Source organism: Danio rerio, chromosome 24 (genome assembly GCF_052040795.2).
Source record: "Danio rerio strain M-AB ecotype USA chromosome 24, GRCz13ab, whole genome shotgun sequence".
NCBI classification, from domain to species: domain Eukaryota; kingdom Metazoa; phylum Chordata; class Actinopteri; order Cypriniformes; family Danionidae; genus Danio; species Danio rerio.
Window position 1 is genome coordinate 45,075,001 of NC_141044.1, and position 17,575 is coordinate 45,092,575.

The following is a 17,575-nucleotide window of genomic DNA, read 5'->3' on the forward strand; positions in this document are numbered from 1 at the left end:
ATGTATGTTTTTATTTGTATGTGTGTCTATTTTGTGTTAGTTGTTATTGCTGATTGTTTTGGTGTTGTGTTGGTAATGATAGTTGTAGGAGTGTTGATGGTGGTAGTAGTAATTATTCTTTTTGTATTAGATTTTGTTTTACTCTTAGTAAGAATTGTGTTGGTATTGCTGTTCTTCTTTTGTAATGATGGTGGTGGTAATGATGTTGGCTTGTTAATGATGATGATGATAATGAAAGTGGTAGGAGTTATGGTAATGATGATTTGTTTGGTGTGGGTAATGATGCTTTGCTGTTTGTGATAGTGGTAGTAGTGCTGGTAATGACAGTGGTTTGATGTTGATGGTTTTGGTGTTTATTGATGATGGTGATAGTGGTAAGGATGGTTTTTGTTTTAGTCTTAGTAAGGATTGTGTTGGTATTGATGTTAGTGTTGTAATGATGATGGTGGTGGTAATGATGTTGGCTTGTTAGTAATGATGGTAATAAAAGTGGTAGGAGTGATGGTAATGATTGTTTTGGTGTGGGTAATGATGATGCTTTGCTGTTTGTGATAGTGGTAGTAGTGCTGGTAATGACAGTGGTTTGATGTTGATGGTTTTGGTGTTTATTGATGATGGTGATAGTGGTAATGATGGTTTTTGTTTTAGTCTTAGTAAGGATTGTGTTGGTATTGATGTTAGTGTTGTAATGATGATGTTAGCTTGTTAGTAATGATGGTAATAAAAGTGGTAGGAGTGATGGTAATGATTGTTTTGGTGTGGGTAATGATGATGCTTCTGCTGTTTGTGATGGTGGCAGTAGTGCTGGTAATGACGATGGGTTTGATGTTGGTAATGACAGTGGTAGTAATGATGGTGGTGATGATGATGGTTTTGGTGGTGTTAATGCTGGGGGCTGTTCCAGAAAGCAGGTTATGTGACATACCCGGGTAAGTTTGAGAGTAAGTAGGTGGATAACCTCAACTTTGGTTCCAAAATCGGAGGTAACTTCTGGGTATGTTAAGTAGCCATAGCAACTTACTCTCTGAAGATAACCTGCTCCGGAGCAGGTTATGTTCAGAGAGTAAGTTGCTATGTTTTAGAGTTTGTCTGTTTTAGAGAGTTTACTGAGCATTGCGTGCTCTTTTGATGGGAATATTTATGGATGTAGACACACAAATACAAGTTTTTTCGTTGTGAGAGGGTTATAAGTGCATAGTTTTTTTCATAACCAAATTCATAATGTTAATATATTTAACAAACCTTTTTGAAATCAAATGTGACAAACCGCGGGTCTGCGCTTACCATAAAAAACATTCAGTGCAGCTCTTTGTATTCGCGTCAGGGCATTTTAGGCAACTGTACAATGTGGCAGTAGGACCACCTGTACAGTATGCCTGGCACTGAACTGCTTTTTACACTTTCGTACAGTTCCTTGGTCATACATTACTGCGTATCATTATACAGAAGATTCAGAGCACGGAAATAGCGTAGTGGACAGTGCGTCAATAAAGAACAATGGAGCGCACAACGGAGTGAGTTCGAATCTCACATAAAGATTGTGTGTTTTTTCTCTCCTTCTGCACCCTCACATTTCTGTATAATATTATAAGTGGCAGCTTTGTCTTTTGTAGGAAAATATATCTATAATTAAAGATGTAGGACGTCGTTCTTATATATATACATTCACGCACACACACCTACATTTTTTAATATAATTTTTTTTCAGGGTTTCTAAATGCTATTGTGTGCATTAATTGCAGCCGATTTTAAAGCTCCATCAGTCACTAAAGGACACTGATAATATAAAATTTGTCCAAAGTATAAGTGTGCAGGTACAACTTAATTTTCTATCCTTAATCTTTTGGTGTTTCAACTATTAAACTCATTACTGCTTCCACTTACCAGCTCATCACACACCCCACCTCATCACTATGTTGAGGCTAAATGGCTGATTTTCAGGAAGTAATGATTCAAGTGTATAACACAAATATAGTAAAAAAAAAAACTATAAAGCAAATGTTGCTTAACACAATGTTTTTTTTAATTATATTTGTATTATAAAATAGAATCATAGGCACTACATTGTTACTTGCTGGAGGACAAAAGATACCCTTTTCTGCCTTATACGATGACACGTACCTGCAGCCTGACCCAGAGGAAATCTCAGTGACCCAAGCAGACAAAACAGATGGAAGAGTGCTAAAAATATATAATTAGTCAAAAAAATATGTTTAATCAAATAGTTTGGTCTGTTCATTTCTTCATTTCCTGAAATAAAATGAATGATTTTGTACACTGCTTTATACACACACCTTTAAACGTGTAACATATTTTTCATATACATTTCTCACCTTAAGTTGATGCTCATGTGACTTTATCTTTGAAGATGGACCTTATACAGCTACTTTAGAATTTAAATATGTAGATAAAAGATTTTGTGATCCAAGAGTAATATTCAAATATGGAAAAGTGCAGAAAATTCTTACACTGCTTGTTAGTTGAGGCAGAAGGAACTTCGTCTGCATGCAAAATAAAAAGAACCTAAAGCTACCTGACAACAATCACTTACAACAGTGACAGAGTGTGTGGTTTAAGTCAAAAACTCAACCACTGAAAAGCCTTTATTACAGGACACAGCAGTTAGACAGGCCTCTTTCTATTAGCTGCATGTCAGAAAGCATATTCTAGAGTGTTAAATAAAGAGCTCCAGTAATTAAATATTACCTTTTATAATAATGTTTCTGTCTTTAATGACTTTGGATAGAGTTCTAGCTCCAGAAAGATTACAATTTCTATAAGCCTTATTAGTCAATACACATATTGTGGCCTTAAGAAATTAATGGAAGGAAAAATAAATGCATGAATGGTTACACAACATACTCAAAAAGGATGTTAAAGAGTAGTTTAATTTATCATTACAATAAAATGGAGGGTGGCATGTGTAATTTAATGAAGTAATAAATTTTCTTATTATTTATTTTTTATTTTCTTATCTATTTCTTATTCTTTATTTCTTTCCTTCGTTGAAGCAGATGTGTAATCTCTGTGTTTAAAACCTCCAGCTTCGCCTCTGTAAAGTGCGTTGCCCTTTTTTTCTCACCGTGACTTTCTATGGTGACTCGTGAATTCGGCGATCTACTGAAAATGCCTTCAGGTGTGTGCCGTGCACGCGCATTAACCCGCGGTTATCTTCAGGAGGTTGATTTAACTAACTCTTGTCACCTGTTTTGGAACCAACATACTCGCGTTAAGCAGGTTTTGGGTAAATCAACCGAGAGTTTAGGTTTTAGCAGATGGTAAGTTAACCCAGCTTTCTGGAATACCCCCCAGGTAGTTGGGGTGGTATGGATGGTTTTGTTGCCAATGATGATGGTAGTAATGGCGTTTTGCGTTAGTGTGTTGGTTTTTGTTTGAGTTAGAATGATGGTGGTATTGATGTTGGTAATGATGATTGTTTTGATGTTGGTAATGTTAGTAGTAGTGGTGTTAACGGTGTTTAGTGTGTGTTTTTGTTTGTATATCTGTTTATTGTGTGATTGCTGATGGTTTTGGTGGTGGTAATGATAGTAGTAGGAGTGTTGATGATGGTTTTGGTGTTTATTGGTGGTGGTAATGATATTCTTTTATTGTTGGCAATGATGTTGTTGGTGGTAGTGGTAATGAGGGTTTTTGTGTTGGTTTTTGTTTTACTCTTTGTAAGGATTGTGTTGGTAATGATGTTAGTGTTGGTAATGATGATGGTTTTAGTGTTTTGTAATGATGGTGGTGGTAATGATATTCTTTTATTGTTGGCAATGATGTTGTTGATGGTGGTAGTGGTAATGATGGTTTTTTGTTGGTTTTTGTTTTACTCTTAGTAAAGATTGTGTTGGTAATGATGTTAGTGTTGGTAATGATGATGGTTTTAGTGTTTTGTAATGATGGTGGTGGTAATGATGTTGGCTTGTTGTTAGTAATGACGATGTTAATGAAAGTGGTAGGAGTGATGGTAATGATTGTTTTGATGTGGGTAATGATGATGCTTTTGCTTTTTGCGATGGTGGTAGTAGTGCTGGTAATGACGATGGGTTTGGTGTTGGTATAATGGTGGAGGTAACGATGGTGGTGATCTTGATGATGGTTTTGGTGGTGCTGATGATGGTAGTGATGGTGTTGCAGTGGCGCATTGGTTTTTATTTGAGTTAGAATCATGATGGTGTTAGTAATGATGATGATTTTGGTGTTGATGTTGGTAATGATGATGATTGTTCAGGTGTTAAATGGTATTGATGATTTCCTTTGATGGTGGTTGGAGTAATGATGTTGGTTTGTTGTTGATGATAGTGGTTTTATTAGTGTTAGGGATGTTTATTTTAGTGTTGGTGATGATGATGATGATGATGGTTGTAGTAGTTTTGATGATTATTGGTTATTAAACGGTGGTGGTAATGTAATGTTAGCACTGATGGTGGTGGTGGTGGTGGTGGTGGTAATGAAGTTTTAGTGTTGGTAATGATGGTGGCAGTGTTTTTACTGTTGATTATGATGGTTTGGTGGTGATGATGGTGTTGGTAATGATAATAGTGTTGGTGATGATGATGATGACGGTGTGTGTTCAGGGAGAGAAGGACTGGCAGAAGTACGAGACGGCGAGGCGGCTGAAGGAGTGTGTGAAGTCCATCAGGAAACGCTACATGCAAGACTGGAAGTCCAGAGAGATGAAGAGCAGACAGAGAGGAGTCGCCATTTACTTCATTGACAAGGTCAGCCAGCTTTGTTCTGATTAATAAATTGTGTATTTCTATTTTTAATAATTTTGTTTTTTATCATATAAAATGCTTTCTTGAAGTTCCCCTAATGAAATAACTAGTTTAGATTGATTGTAGTAATGTGGAGTGAATCAAACACATTGCAAGCATAAATAATTAAGATTAAGTGAAAGACACAGTGATTTATGATGATCTGAAGAGTCGAGCAGTAGTCAGATATTTAGGTGCTGTGATTGAATAATCAAATGTAGTGTAAAATATGAAATAACACTGGACCAACTATAATCCAACTCATCATTGTGAATGCACACACTGCGAAACCAATGCTGAAGCCTTATATTGTGCAGCCCTGTTTACAGTTCATTCCTTATTGTGTGCGTGTGTGTTCAGCTGGCCCTGCGTGCCGGTAATGAGAAGGATGATGAGTCTGCAGATACGGTGGGCTGCTGTTCTCTGCGTGTGGAGCACATCCGCCTGCACAAGCATCTGGACGGACTGGATCATGTGGTGGAGTTCGACTTTCTGGGAAAGGACTCCATCCGCTACTACAACAAAGTGCCGGTGGAGAAGCAGGTCAAACACTGCATCACACGCTTATAATATTAACTGTCCTCAAAAGATCAGGGTGTCCACAGAGTCTTCAAGCATTAAAAGCTGATGAATCAGTGTAGAGATCTGTAAGGTCCTTAAAGAATAATGAAAAGTCTTAAATGCTTTCTCACAGGGTATTAAAGTGAACATGCTAATGTTTGCCTGAACATTCTTGCAAAATGTTATGGTTTTTATGCTGTGACGTTATTCTGCTTTCACCGTTGGCATGCTCTTTTGCTTTTGTTCTAGGATAAACACTTAATTCTGTCTCATTATTTCTGAAATCAACACAATAGATGTTTTGCTTGTCTGTTTGCTTCTTGATGTAAGAATATTAAGATATTTGGACTAGAAACAAGATGAAGTATTGGTGAAACAGTGTTAGAGGTACAGAAATCTAATAATTATTACATACTAGCATTTACTGTGTACACTATATACTGTATAACTGCAGGTTTCCTACATTTATATATAGTCCACCCTACACACAACTCCTTACCTTTCTGATGTCATGTTCACCTTTTATAAAGCTGCTGTGGAACAGTAATTATTGGTAAAGTCACTATACAGATAAACCAGAATAGAATAATGTAATAAACACTGTATAGTCTTCAACATACATAAATAAACACAATCATTAAAGCAGAAAACTTTAGCATCTCCTGTCCTGAATGGTTTAAATTAGCTTGAAGTCTTAGTCACTGAGCTGAAAACACATGCAATCTTTCACACTCTTATGTTAGAGATAAAATCACATCCCCTGAACCGTTTTCTGGTTGTTTATAATCGCGGCTCAAGATTCATGACTGCCATATTAATGCTGAAACCATATTATTGTGTGTATTAAATCTGCTTTACTGTGGTTTTCTGACAGGTTTTCAAGAACCTCAAACTCTTCATAAAGCATAAAGATCCAGAAGATGATTTATTTGACAGAATTTCGGTGAGTTTGGATCTGCTCATACAGTATTCAGCTGATATTAAAGTAGATTTCATATTGTGATTAGATACTTTGTCATTTCAAGAAATTAAATTATTGAATGTCCACTGCTCAGTGCATTATAACAAACTAAATATTTCAATACTAATATTTAATATACATAAGCATTCAGTTGAAGGCAGAATTATTCCTGTGGAGTTTTCAATTATGTTTAAAAGTGTTGTTTAACAGTGCAGGGACATTTATCACAGTTCATTTCTATTCTATTGTTTTCTGGAGAAAGTCTTATTTCTTTTAATTTGGCTGGAATAATAAATGTATATTTAAAAAAAAATTTAAACATCTGTGGGCAATATTATTAGCCCCCCTAGGAAGTTTATATTTTTGTATACAAGTAGGCACATGCATATATGCATGCATACTTACATGTAATTAACCTAGTTAAGCCTTCAAATGTCCCTTTAAGCTGAGTTCTAGTATCTTGAAGCATGTCTAGTCTAATATTATGTGCTGTCATCACAGCAGAAATAAAAGAAATCAGTTTCAGACATAAGATTATTAAAACTATTATGATTAAAATGCAGGTTGTCGCACTGTGTCCTCGCAGCACTCAGGTCTCTGGTTTGAGTCTCGGCTGGGTCAGTTGGTGTTTCTGTGTGGAGTTTGCATGTTCTCCCCGTGTTGGTGTGGGTTTCCTCCGGGTGCTCCGGTTTCCCCCACAGTCCAAACACATGCGCTATAGGGGAACTGATCAACTAATCTGGCCGTTGTGTGTGTGTGTATGGGTGTTTCCCAGTATTAGGTTGTAGCTGGAAGGGCATTTGCTGCGTAAAACGTATGCTGGAATAGTTGGTGATTCATTCCAACAGAGATAATAAAATACAGAAACAAATGTGTTACTGATTTTTCTGGTTATTAAATACATTAACATTAACTAATGGACCATTATTTTAAAGTGTTACAGTTATTTTTTGCAATTTAGCATTTAACATGCATATTAATTTATTTTGTACATATGCACTTTATTTTCTGCATATTTATTTTCTGTTTATTAATTTATTTTATGCATATATCTTTATGGATTATATATGCATTTGATTTTATGCATATTAATTTATGCATATTTATGTATTATGAATTTTTATATCTATTTTATTTGATGCATATTAATTTATTTTGTATTTTAATATTCTTATGCATATTTATTTATTTTATGCATTTCAATGTGCATTTTATTTTACGCATAATTTATTTGACGCATATTATGTATTTTGTGTTTTTAATATGCATTTTCGTTTTGCATATTAATTTATTTTATGCATATTAATCTATTTTATGCATTTTAATATGCATTTTATGTTGAACTTTTAAATGCACTTTATTTTAGTTACTTTTAAAATATAATAACCCAAATAGTCATCAAGTGATCATGTACTCACAGCATTGTGTGTGTGATGTTTTAGTGTGTGATTCTCATGATTATTATGCTGTTTGTTTGTTTCTCAGACTGTGAATCTCAACAAAGCTCTGACCGAGTCGATGTCTGGACTGACAGCTAAAGTGTTTCGAACCTTCAACGCCTCGACGACACTGCAGGATCAGCTCAATAAACTCACCTCAGGTGCGTCTGCTCTGTGTATTCAGAATCCTGTCGCTGTTCATCCACAACTCCACATCTATAATGCTCTTAGTCTATGCTGACATCATCTTCAGCAGCTCAAACACTCTAATGGCTAATGGACAGACGGCTGCTTCTCACTCAGGGCTGCTGGACATGCTAATGAGATGGAGAGATGGACACTAGTGGGCGGGGCTTCCCCCCTCTGATGACACATATAAAGGCAGAATGTCAATCACAGTGTTTCTGCATCAAGTCTGATTAGAACAAACACAATTAGTTCATGTTGAGCATCAGAGGCTGCTGGAGATATTTTCATTTAAACCCATTATGAATGTGATTTCTGCATAATAGGTGGCCTTTAATATAACAACAGCTTTATAGAATGTATGTTTTATAATAATAAAAGCTTTCCCGGATTGACAACAGGATGAACGCTTCATCATGGCCTTTTGAAAGGGTGTGTTGTGTATTGAGTTCTGCTGTGTGTGTGTGTGTGTGTGTGTGTGTGTGTGTGTGTGTGTGTGTGTGTGTGTGTGTGTGTGTGTGTGTGTGTGTGTGTGTGTGTGTGTGTGTGTGTGTGTGTGTGTGTGTTTTAGATGACGGCACAGTGGAGGAGAAGATCCTGTCCTACAACCGCGCCAACAGAGCTGTGGCCATACTCTGCAACCACCAGAGGGCAGCACCCAAAACATTCGAGAAGTCCATGCAGCTGCTGCAAGAGAAGGTGAGCAGACAAATACACACGCAATACTACACAATAACACACAATACTACACAATAACACACAATACTACACATTAACACACAAAAACACACAATACTACACATTAACACACAATACTACACAATAACACACATTAACACACAATACTACACAATCTGAGACTTTCAGGAGCACTGAGATGAACACAGGTCTACTTCTGGAATATTATAATGTCTATTATTCCAGATGTTGAAAGTCAGGGATTTAGTAAAGTTTATATTCTTTTGTCCAAGTCATGGAATATCAGGGAATTTGTTTATCATCTTTTAAGTGCGTGTGTGTGTGCGTGTGTGTGTGTGTGTGTGTGTGTGTGTGTGTGTGTGTTCAGTATACAGCACTCTGCACAAATGTGTTCGTCCTCTTTTGAAAATAACTTCTGTCTGAATTTCACAGAAAAATGGAGGATCAACTTATTGCAAAAAAGTGCAAACTAGATTTTATGAAATATTTTTCCCCAAAATATGAATTTGGCTGTGATAATAATGGACTGTGATCTTGTGTTTTGTTAAATACACGATGCTTTACAGTAATATATTTGTGCAGATACAGTAGATTAGTCAGAACCAAAGATGAACAACAACACTGAAGATCACAGAATAAACATCATACACACTTTAACTAATAATTAAATAATAATATTATTAATTCAACATTAAATACAATTTTAATAAGCAGGAAATATCAAGAGGAACATTAAAAAAAACAAATTGTTGATGTAATTTATTGATTTATTGATTTATTTTAGCAGAAGTGTTTTGAATGCATTATGAAAGATATTCAGTGAGTAAGCTCTTATTTTCATGCAGCTGACTGTTTAATACACTCTTATTTAAATGCAGCACAATATATCGTCTATATTCTGTCATTATTTGCTTACATGCATTACTCATTGATTATCTGAGCAGAATAGTGTGTGTGTGTGTGTACATACCGTTATGAGTGTGTGTTCAGTGTGTGTGTGTGTGTGTTTGTCCGCCGCGGCTGATATTGGATTCCAGGTGGGTTTGAAGCAGCAGGAACTGAAATGTTTCTGGTCCAGCAGTCGATCAGCGCGGAGGTCGAGGTCACGGCTCCACTATAGAGGACGACATACACACACACACACACACAGCGCAGAGCAAACAGCCGCTCATTCTCACACACCGAGACCATAAAGCAGCGTCAGCATACACGGGTCACACAGAGCTTAATGCACTGCACTACACACACACACACACACACATTATATATATGTGCACACACATACACCGATAGAGTGCATCAGAGTGTGTGTCTGTGTGTATATCTCTATTCATCCATCCACACACGCATGCACACACACAGAGCGCACACACTGATACACACACTCAACTATGCACACTCGCAGTGTATGTGTCTGTTTGGGGTCAGGGGTCGTGCTCATGCATTTGCTTCTGTGTGTGTGTGTGTGTGTTTGTGTGTGTGTCTGTGTGTGTGTTTGTGTGTGTGTGTGTGTGTGTGTGTGTGTTTTCAGATCCAAAAGAAAAAGGAACAAATAGAAGAAGCCAGGAAAGAGCTGAAGGAGGCGAAGCAAGTGGATAAAGACACTCCGTCTGACAAATCCAGCAAGTGAGAAACGTTTCAGTGCAGGACTCAAGGTTACTGCAGTTCACGAACGCCAGCAGCACACACACACACACACACACGCACGCAGAACACACTGACAGTAAACTGCGGCTGTGCCAGGTCAGATCTCTCCCTCAGAGAGAAACAAAGAACTGAATTTATAAAGAAATTTAAATACAAATCAGTAGTTTCTGCTCTGCTTGAGTGATGAATCTGCTGAGATTAGAGCAGAAGCAGAAACTGTGGTGCCGTTCACTGTAGACAACATCTGACCCATGATGAACTGCAGGAGAACACAACACACTCACATCAGCCGTGTGTAAAAGACACGAGATCAGAACGCAGGAAGTGATAAAACAGCACTTGTGTGTGTGTGTGTGTGTGTGTGTGTGTGTGTGTATAAATGATGTAGGTGCATATGTAAATGATGAATGTGCATGCATCTGTTTTGTGTACAAATGCTGTGTGTGCAAGCATGCATGTTTAAATAGTGTGTGTGTGTGTGTGTGTGTGTGTGTGTGTGTGTGCGTGCATTTGTATAAATGATGCCCGTGTGCATATACAACCCCAAATCTGCAGAACTACCAACATTATTAATGTGTTCCTCGTGATTCTCATAGTTATTTCCCCAGAATAAACACACATTCCAATTTTGGTTCATAAAACTCAACACATGTAAATAAAACTGCAGTATCAGTGACGCGTCTCCAGCTGTGTGCTGCTGCTGTTCCTGTCCACAACTCTTACAGGCGTGTAGGGACTGAAGACAGCAGTGCTGAAGTGTTTCAGGGGTCATTCTGTCCCATTCCTCCTGCAGACAAGTGTTTAGGATGGGCAATAGTATGGGCTCTTCATTGTGCTTTAAAATGCACCACACATTCTCTATTGGAGACAGGTCAGGACTGCAGGCAGGCCAGTCCAGCGTCTGTCTCCTCTGTAATGTGGGCTGAATGTGGTTCTGCATGGTCTTGTTGGACTCTGCATGGGCGTCTCTGCAGCATATTGAGCTCCAGAATGTCTCTGTGCTGTTCAGCATTACTGGAGCAGGTCACCTTCGCCCAGAGCACCGACACAACCCCAGACCATGACAGAACCGGGCTTCTGGACGTGTTGCTGGTGTCAGTCTGGATGATCCTCTTCTTCTTTGGTCTGGAACTCACGGCGTCCATTTCTCCCAGAAACACCTGAAACACTGCTTCATCTGAGCGCAGGACACGTCTCCACTGTGTGATGCTCCATCCCAGAGCCCAGAGAAGCAATTCAGGACACTGTTAACATAGGGCTTCCTCTTGGCACAGTGCAGTGTTGGCTGGTGTTTGTGGATGTGACTCTGTATTGTGCTGCTTGTCACAGGTTTAGCGCAGTAGTGCTGAGCCCATGTGCTGATCTGCTGATAGATGAATGAGGACTCTTGATGCAGCGCCCCCTGAGGGGTCGGAGGTCACGGTGGTTCAGCTCAGGCTTGCCCTCTTGTCCTTTAAGCACTGAAACTCCTCCAGACTCCTTCAGTCTTTAATGCTGTTCTGCACTGTTGAAGGTGAAATCTCCACATGTCTTCCTCTCTCTCTCTGAGGATCATTGTGTTCACACACTTCACTCATTTACTCTCCTATCTGTGCCAAATTGGAGATCCTCGACCCATCTCTGCTCCTAAAGCACTAGAGCTTTCCTGATGAGCAGATCATCATCACATCACCTGTGGACATCACATCATTATCCAGCAGATCACCTGATCACCACCCTGAACTGCTGCTGTCTCTGTTTCTGGAGTGTGTTGAGCGCTAAATGAGCAGAGGATGGAGATTTACTGAGCTGAAGATGAGCAGCTCAACAGCAGATATTGTGTGTTCATATCGTCTGCAGATTTAGAATTTAGAAATCACTACTTTCTCTTTGTATTTGTGTTTTCTGTACTGTAACAACTTTTGCTGATTTGGGGTTGTGTGTGTGTGTGTGAATGATAGTGGTTGTATATTTGTGTGTGTATAAATAATGCGCTTCTATGTGTGTATAAATGGTGTGTGTGTGTGTGTGTGTGTGTGTGTGTGTGTGTGTGTGTCAGGCTGGTAGAGAAGAAGCAGAAGGCTGTGCAGAGACTGTGTGATCAGCTGAAGAAGCTGCAGCTGCAGGAAACCGACCGTGAGGAGAACAAGGTGATCGCTCTGGGCACGTCTAAACTCAACTACCTGGACCCGCGCATCACTGTGGCCTGGTAAACACACACACACACACACACACACACACACACACACACACACACACACACAAATGCTTTTTACAGGACGCCTGGTGTGTTGTTTTCTTGTGTTTACATCCATGAACAAAATATACAGGATATTTCAGTGCATCTTGCAAAGCCCGGAGTCTCGTACGCTGGACGCACCACTCTGCCTTTCATTGCGCTTTTTATGTTACTAGATAGTGTTAGTGCTGGAGCTCGTCACTTTTGGCGCGGGGTGTTTTCGGGAGGTGTTTTTCATTCAGAAGATCATCATCATCATCATCATCATCATCATCATCATCAACACTCCCACAGTGCATTTACAGCTCCACTTCCTTATGAGTGAATTAAAACACTCCACTGCGCTCGCAACCTGCGCTTCTGACCACACCATGACGTGTGTGTGTGTGTGTGTGTGTGTGTGTGTGTGTGTGTGTGTGTGTGTGTGTGTGTGTGTGTGTGTGTGTGTGTGTGTGTGTGTGTGTGTGTGTGTGTGTGTGTGTGTGCGCGTGCTGTCTTATTTCTTAGAGGGATATTTCTACCCCTACACACTCTGATTCAAGGCAAAGAGGTATAAAATAGAATAGGGTTTGGACGCCTCTCCAAGACTAGTAATAGTTTTCAGGAACCCTAACCCTCACCTCAGAATGTCAGTAAGAAGTTGCAGACACTTCCAGTGGAGAGGAGATGACAAGTAGCTAACATTAAGACATGATGGACTCTATATTGAGTGGCCAGATATTATTCAATTCACACAGACCCACCAAAACTGGACAATAGAAGATTGGAGAAACGTTGCTGCTCTGATGAGTCTCCATTTCTGCTCACACATTCAGATGCTCGGCTCAGACAGCATGAAAGCATGGATCATCCTGCCTTGTATCAGCGGTTCAGGCTGGTGGTGGTGGTGTAATGGTGTGGGGGAGATTTTCTTTGGGTCCATTAGTACCAATTGAGCATCAACGCCACAGCCTACCTGAGTATTGCTGCTGACCATGTCCATCCCTTTATGAGCACAGTGTCTCCATCTTCTGATGGCTACTTCCAGCAGGATAACGCAGCATGTCATAAAGCTCAATCATCTCAGACTGCTTTCTTGAACATGACGATGAGTTCACTGTACTCAAATGGCCTCCACAGTCACCAGAGCTCAATCCAATAGAGCAGCTTTGGGATGTGGTGGAACGGGAGATTGGCATCATGGATGTGCAGCCGACAAATCTGCAGCAACTGTGTGATGCTATCATGACAACATGGAGCAAAATCTCTGAGGAATATTTCCAGCAGCTTGCTAAATCTACAACATCAAGGATTAAGGCAGTTCTGTAGGCAAAAGGGTCCAACCCAATACTAATAAGGTGTACCTAATAAAGTGGCCAGAGACTGTATTGATTATCATGACAGGTGTAGTTTCTGCATCTCTCTCCTCACAGTAATATTGTCAGCTTGATGTTTTACTGCTCTGCGTCAGAAACACAGGCGGATGGTTGTCTGTGTTAAAGCTGTTTGTCTCCACACACACACACACACACATCAGCGCTTCACTCAAACTCTTATTTATTTATAATGCGCTTCAGATGCTGCCTGATGTGCAGATCCACTCTTCTTCTTCAGCTGATTGATTTTCAGTTTTATCTGTCATTTACAGCTGAGGTGGAGCTGTAGTTTACCTGCAGATGAATGGAGAAACTCCCTGTAGTTCAGTTCAGTTTACTTGATTAGATTAATTGGAGTGATGTGATTGGATGGAGTTTATGATGGATTCATTGATTGAATGGATTGATTTATTGGTGTGGAGTTATGGATTTTATTTGGTTTGAATGGATCTTTCAAATGATTGATTGATTTATTTGATGTTGGATTGTTAAATGGATTAATTGAATGGGTTGATGGATTGATTGATTGGATGAACTGATTGATGGATTTGGTTTGTGTAATTGATTGATGTGTGTGTGTGTGTGTGTGTGTGTGTGTGTCCTGCAGTTTCTCTAAGTCTGTGTTGTTGTTTTATTTCAGGTGTAAGAAGCATCAGGTGCCCATCGAGAAGATCTTCAACAAAACACACAGAGAAAAGTTCGCCTGGGCCATCGACATGACGGACGAGAGCTTCCAGTTCTGAACACGCATCCCAGCACACACACTCTCTCTACCTCTCTCTCCACACTCTGCTCATCTGTTGTGTTGTGTTGTTGTTTTTCTGTGTAGTGTCTGAGTAAAGCTGGAGTATACACACACACACACCCTCTCTCGCTGTCTCTCTCTGCTCATCGGTTGTGTTGAGTTGTGATATTGTGTGTAGCTGGAGTTCTCACACACACGCTCTGTCTCTGTGTGTGTGTGTGTGTGTGTGTGTGTGTGTGTGTGTGTGTGTGTGTTTTTGCTCCTGCTGTGTGGATCTGCTCTCCAGAATGTTGATCTCCTCTTCTGTTTCTGCTGGTGTCGTCAGTGGGATCTGCGCTGGGATTGTCTGGATTACGCAGGTGTGTGTGTGTGTGTGTGTGTGTGTGTGAGAGGGAGCGGAGGGGAATAATGAGGCTCTGCAGTTTACCTGGAGAAACACCAGTCACACACACACTGCGGCGAGTTCAACGTCTTTGCACTAACATTCGTGTATGTTTGGTGTGAGCGGCCCCTAGCAGCTCCATCTTCATAGAGTTTGACTCAGTTGACCTTCAGTCCAGATGATCTGTTCTGTTCTGTTTGTTTTATTTTTTTTGTTTTTGTTGTCGCATTTTTTGTTTTGTTCTGTTTTTTGTTTTGTTTTTTTGTCCCATTTTTAAATTTTGTTTTGTTTTTGCTTTGTCGCATTTTTTGTTTTGATTTTTGTTGTTTTTTTTGTCCCATTTTTTTGTTTTGTTCTGTTTTTTGTTTTGTTTTTTTGTCCCATTTTTAAATTTTGTTTTGTTGTTTTTTTTGTCCCATTTTTTTGTTTTGTTCTGTTTTGTTTTTTGTTGTTTCTGTTCCTTTTTGTTTTGTTCTTTTCTGTTTTTGCTTTATTCAGTTCTGTTTTGTTTCTTTCTTTTTTGTTCTATCCTGTTTTGTTTTTTGTTCTTTTCCATAATGTTTTTTTAGTTTTTTTCTATTTTGTTCTGTTCCTTTTAGTTTCGATGCTTTTTTTTTTTTTTTTTTTTTTTAGGTTTTTTTCCGTTTTGTTCTTTTCTGTTCAGTTTTTTTTTTAATTCTTTTTGTTTTCAGTTTTTTTCTTGTTTGTCTTTTTCGCTTTCCTTTAACATCTTCACAGAATCTGGTTCAGTTCAGTTCTTCAGTTCAGATGGTTTAATTATTTATTTTATTATTTGGTTATTCTCACCATCTTCACAGCATTTGGCTCAGATGCTCCTCATTCCAGGTCTTTTTTAACTATTATACATTTTTTAACAATACTTATTTATTTATTAATCTATTTAAATAATTGTTATATTAGTTCGGCTGTTTCCTTTAACATCAGCATCTTCACAGCATTTGGCTCAGATGGTCTTCAGTCCAGATGCTGCTTCAGCTCAAAGTCAGTCTGTGTTCATTTGCAGATGTTTCTGTACATTACTTTTCTTGGAACCAAATCTTTCCTGACGAAACCAGCTTGAGTTTACCAGTCATGCAGCGTTGTGTGTGTGTGTGCGTGCGTGCGTGCGTGTGTGTGTGCGCGTGCGCGCGTCTGTCTGCCTCTTGTTAAAGGGGTAGTTTTAGGATTTTGTAATTTCTTCTCCCTTTACTTAAAACCCATTTAACTTTTTCTCTGTTTGAACACAAAAGCAGGTGTTTAGGTTGTGCAGCTGTAGCCAATGACTCCCATCAGTATTTGTTTTTCCTGCTATGCTAGTCAATGGTTACAGGTTTCCAGCATTGTTCAAAATGTTCTTTTGTATTCAACAGATGGAAGAAATTCGTAAACATGTTAAATGCATGACTAATTAGTGAACTAACTTTAATATTTGGGTGAACTGTCCCTTTAAACAGCTGAAAATGTGCAGAAAACTGCATTACCCATGATGCTGTTCAAAGTCACAACTACCAGTAGACCTTTAGCTCCGCCCTTTTCCACAAAGCAGGCATTATAATTGGATAGTTTTGTGCAACGCTTCATGCAGTTGTAGTTGTTTGCCTCAGTAAAGCTGTGGAGTTCACCGTATTTCAGTCTGGTTTTCCTGATTCTGTGTTGGGGTTGTAGTGTTGTGATCCTCCTCGTACCTTAACAACATGTTAAAGATCTCGACGAGGGAAATAAATAAGAGAAATACTTTGAGAATCAGCACTGTTGAAGAGGACTGTGATGATATCTATTCTGTCCAGACACTCATTAATACAACATTAGTTCAGAATCGCAGTTTTGCGTAAACATTTACATTATTAATGATGCAATTTTATACATGTGACCCTGATCTTATGTTTTGCATTTGTTGAACAGCCAAAAATACAGTGCGTGGGTGAGAAATCTTAAAATATTAATAAAGATCATATTGCATGAAGACAAACAGGACATTTTCTACTGTAATAGTGATAACCTTTATTTTCTATATCACCTTTACATGTGCATCTCAAAGCACTTGATGGAGAACATTTGAAAGAAAGAGTTCGCCAACAGGTATTATAAAGATGGTGAAGAGAGTCATGAGCAGGACACCAGCACATCATTTACATCCATACTAAAGCAATGCCTTTCACAATGTATTAAAAGTGAAATGCACAGATGAGCAGCGCATTCAGACCACTTTAAAGCCGGGTTTCCTCACTATTATTATCTTATGAACCCTCAGAGAACAGATTTTTCAATAGTCGTGTATCTCAGCCAAATATAGTCCAACATAACAAACCAAACATCAGTGAAAATCTCATCCCGTGTTGGTGTGGGTTTCCTCCGGGTGCTCCGGTTTCCCCCACAGTCCAAACACATGCGCTATAGGGGAACTGATCAACTACACTGGCCGTAGTGTATGAGTGTGTGTGTGAATGAGCGTGTATGGGTGTTTCCCAGTACTGTGAGGGCATCTGCTGTGTAAAACATATGCTGGAATAGTTGGCAGTTCATTCCGCTGTGTAGACCCCTGATTAATAAAGGGACTGAGCTGGAGTGAGTTTCTGGAAGCTGACACTTCAGACACAGTTTCTTAGAAAAGGATCAGATATA

The 17,575-nt window shown here is 39.0% G+C and overlaps 1 protein-coding gene across 5 annotated transcripts in view; it reads left to right on the top strand.

Moving 5' to 3' along the window:
* top1mt (DNA topoisomerase I mitochondrial) overlaps nt 1-16,922 on the top strand; it is a 28,346-nt gene extending 11,424 nt beyond the window's left edge. For 3 of the 5 annotated variants that reach the window (NM_001442321.1, NM_001001838.2, XM_087308425.1), the window contains 8 exon segments: nt 4,581-4,724; nt 5,121-5,303; nt 6,196-6,264; nt 7,768-7,882; nt 8,479-8,606; nt 10,138-10,232; nt 12,292-12,441; nt 14,467-16,922. In NM_001442321.1, coding sequence (NP_001429250.1) covers nt 4,581-4,724; nt 5,121-5,303; nt 6,196-6,264; nt 7,768-7,882; nt 8,479-8,606; nt 10,138-10,232; nt 12,292-12,441; nt 14,467-14,569 — 987 coding nt within the window. In that variant the 3' untranslated portion in view covers nt 14,570-16,922. 5 annotated transcript variants of the gene reach the window in all.
* The last annotated feature ends 653 nt before the right edge of the window (nt 16,923-17,575 follow it).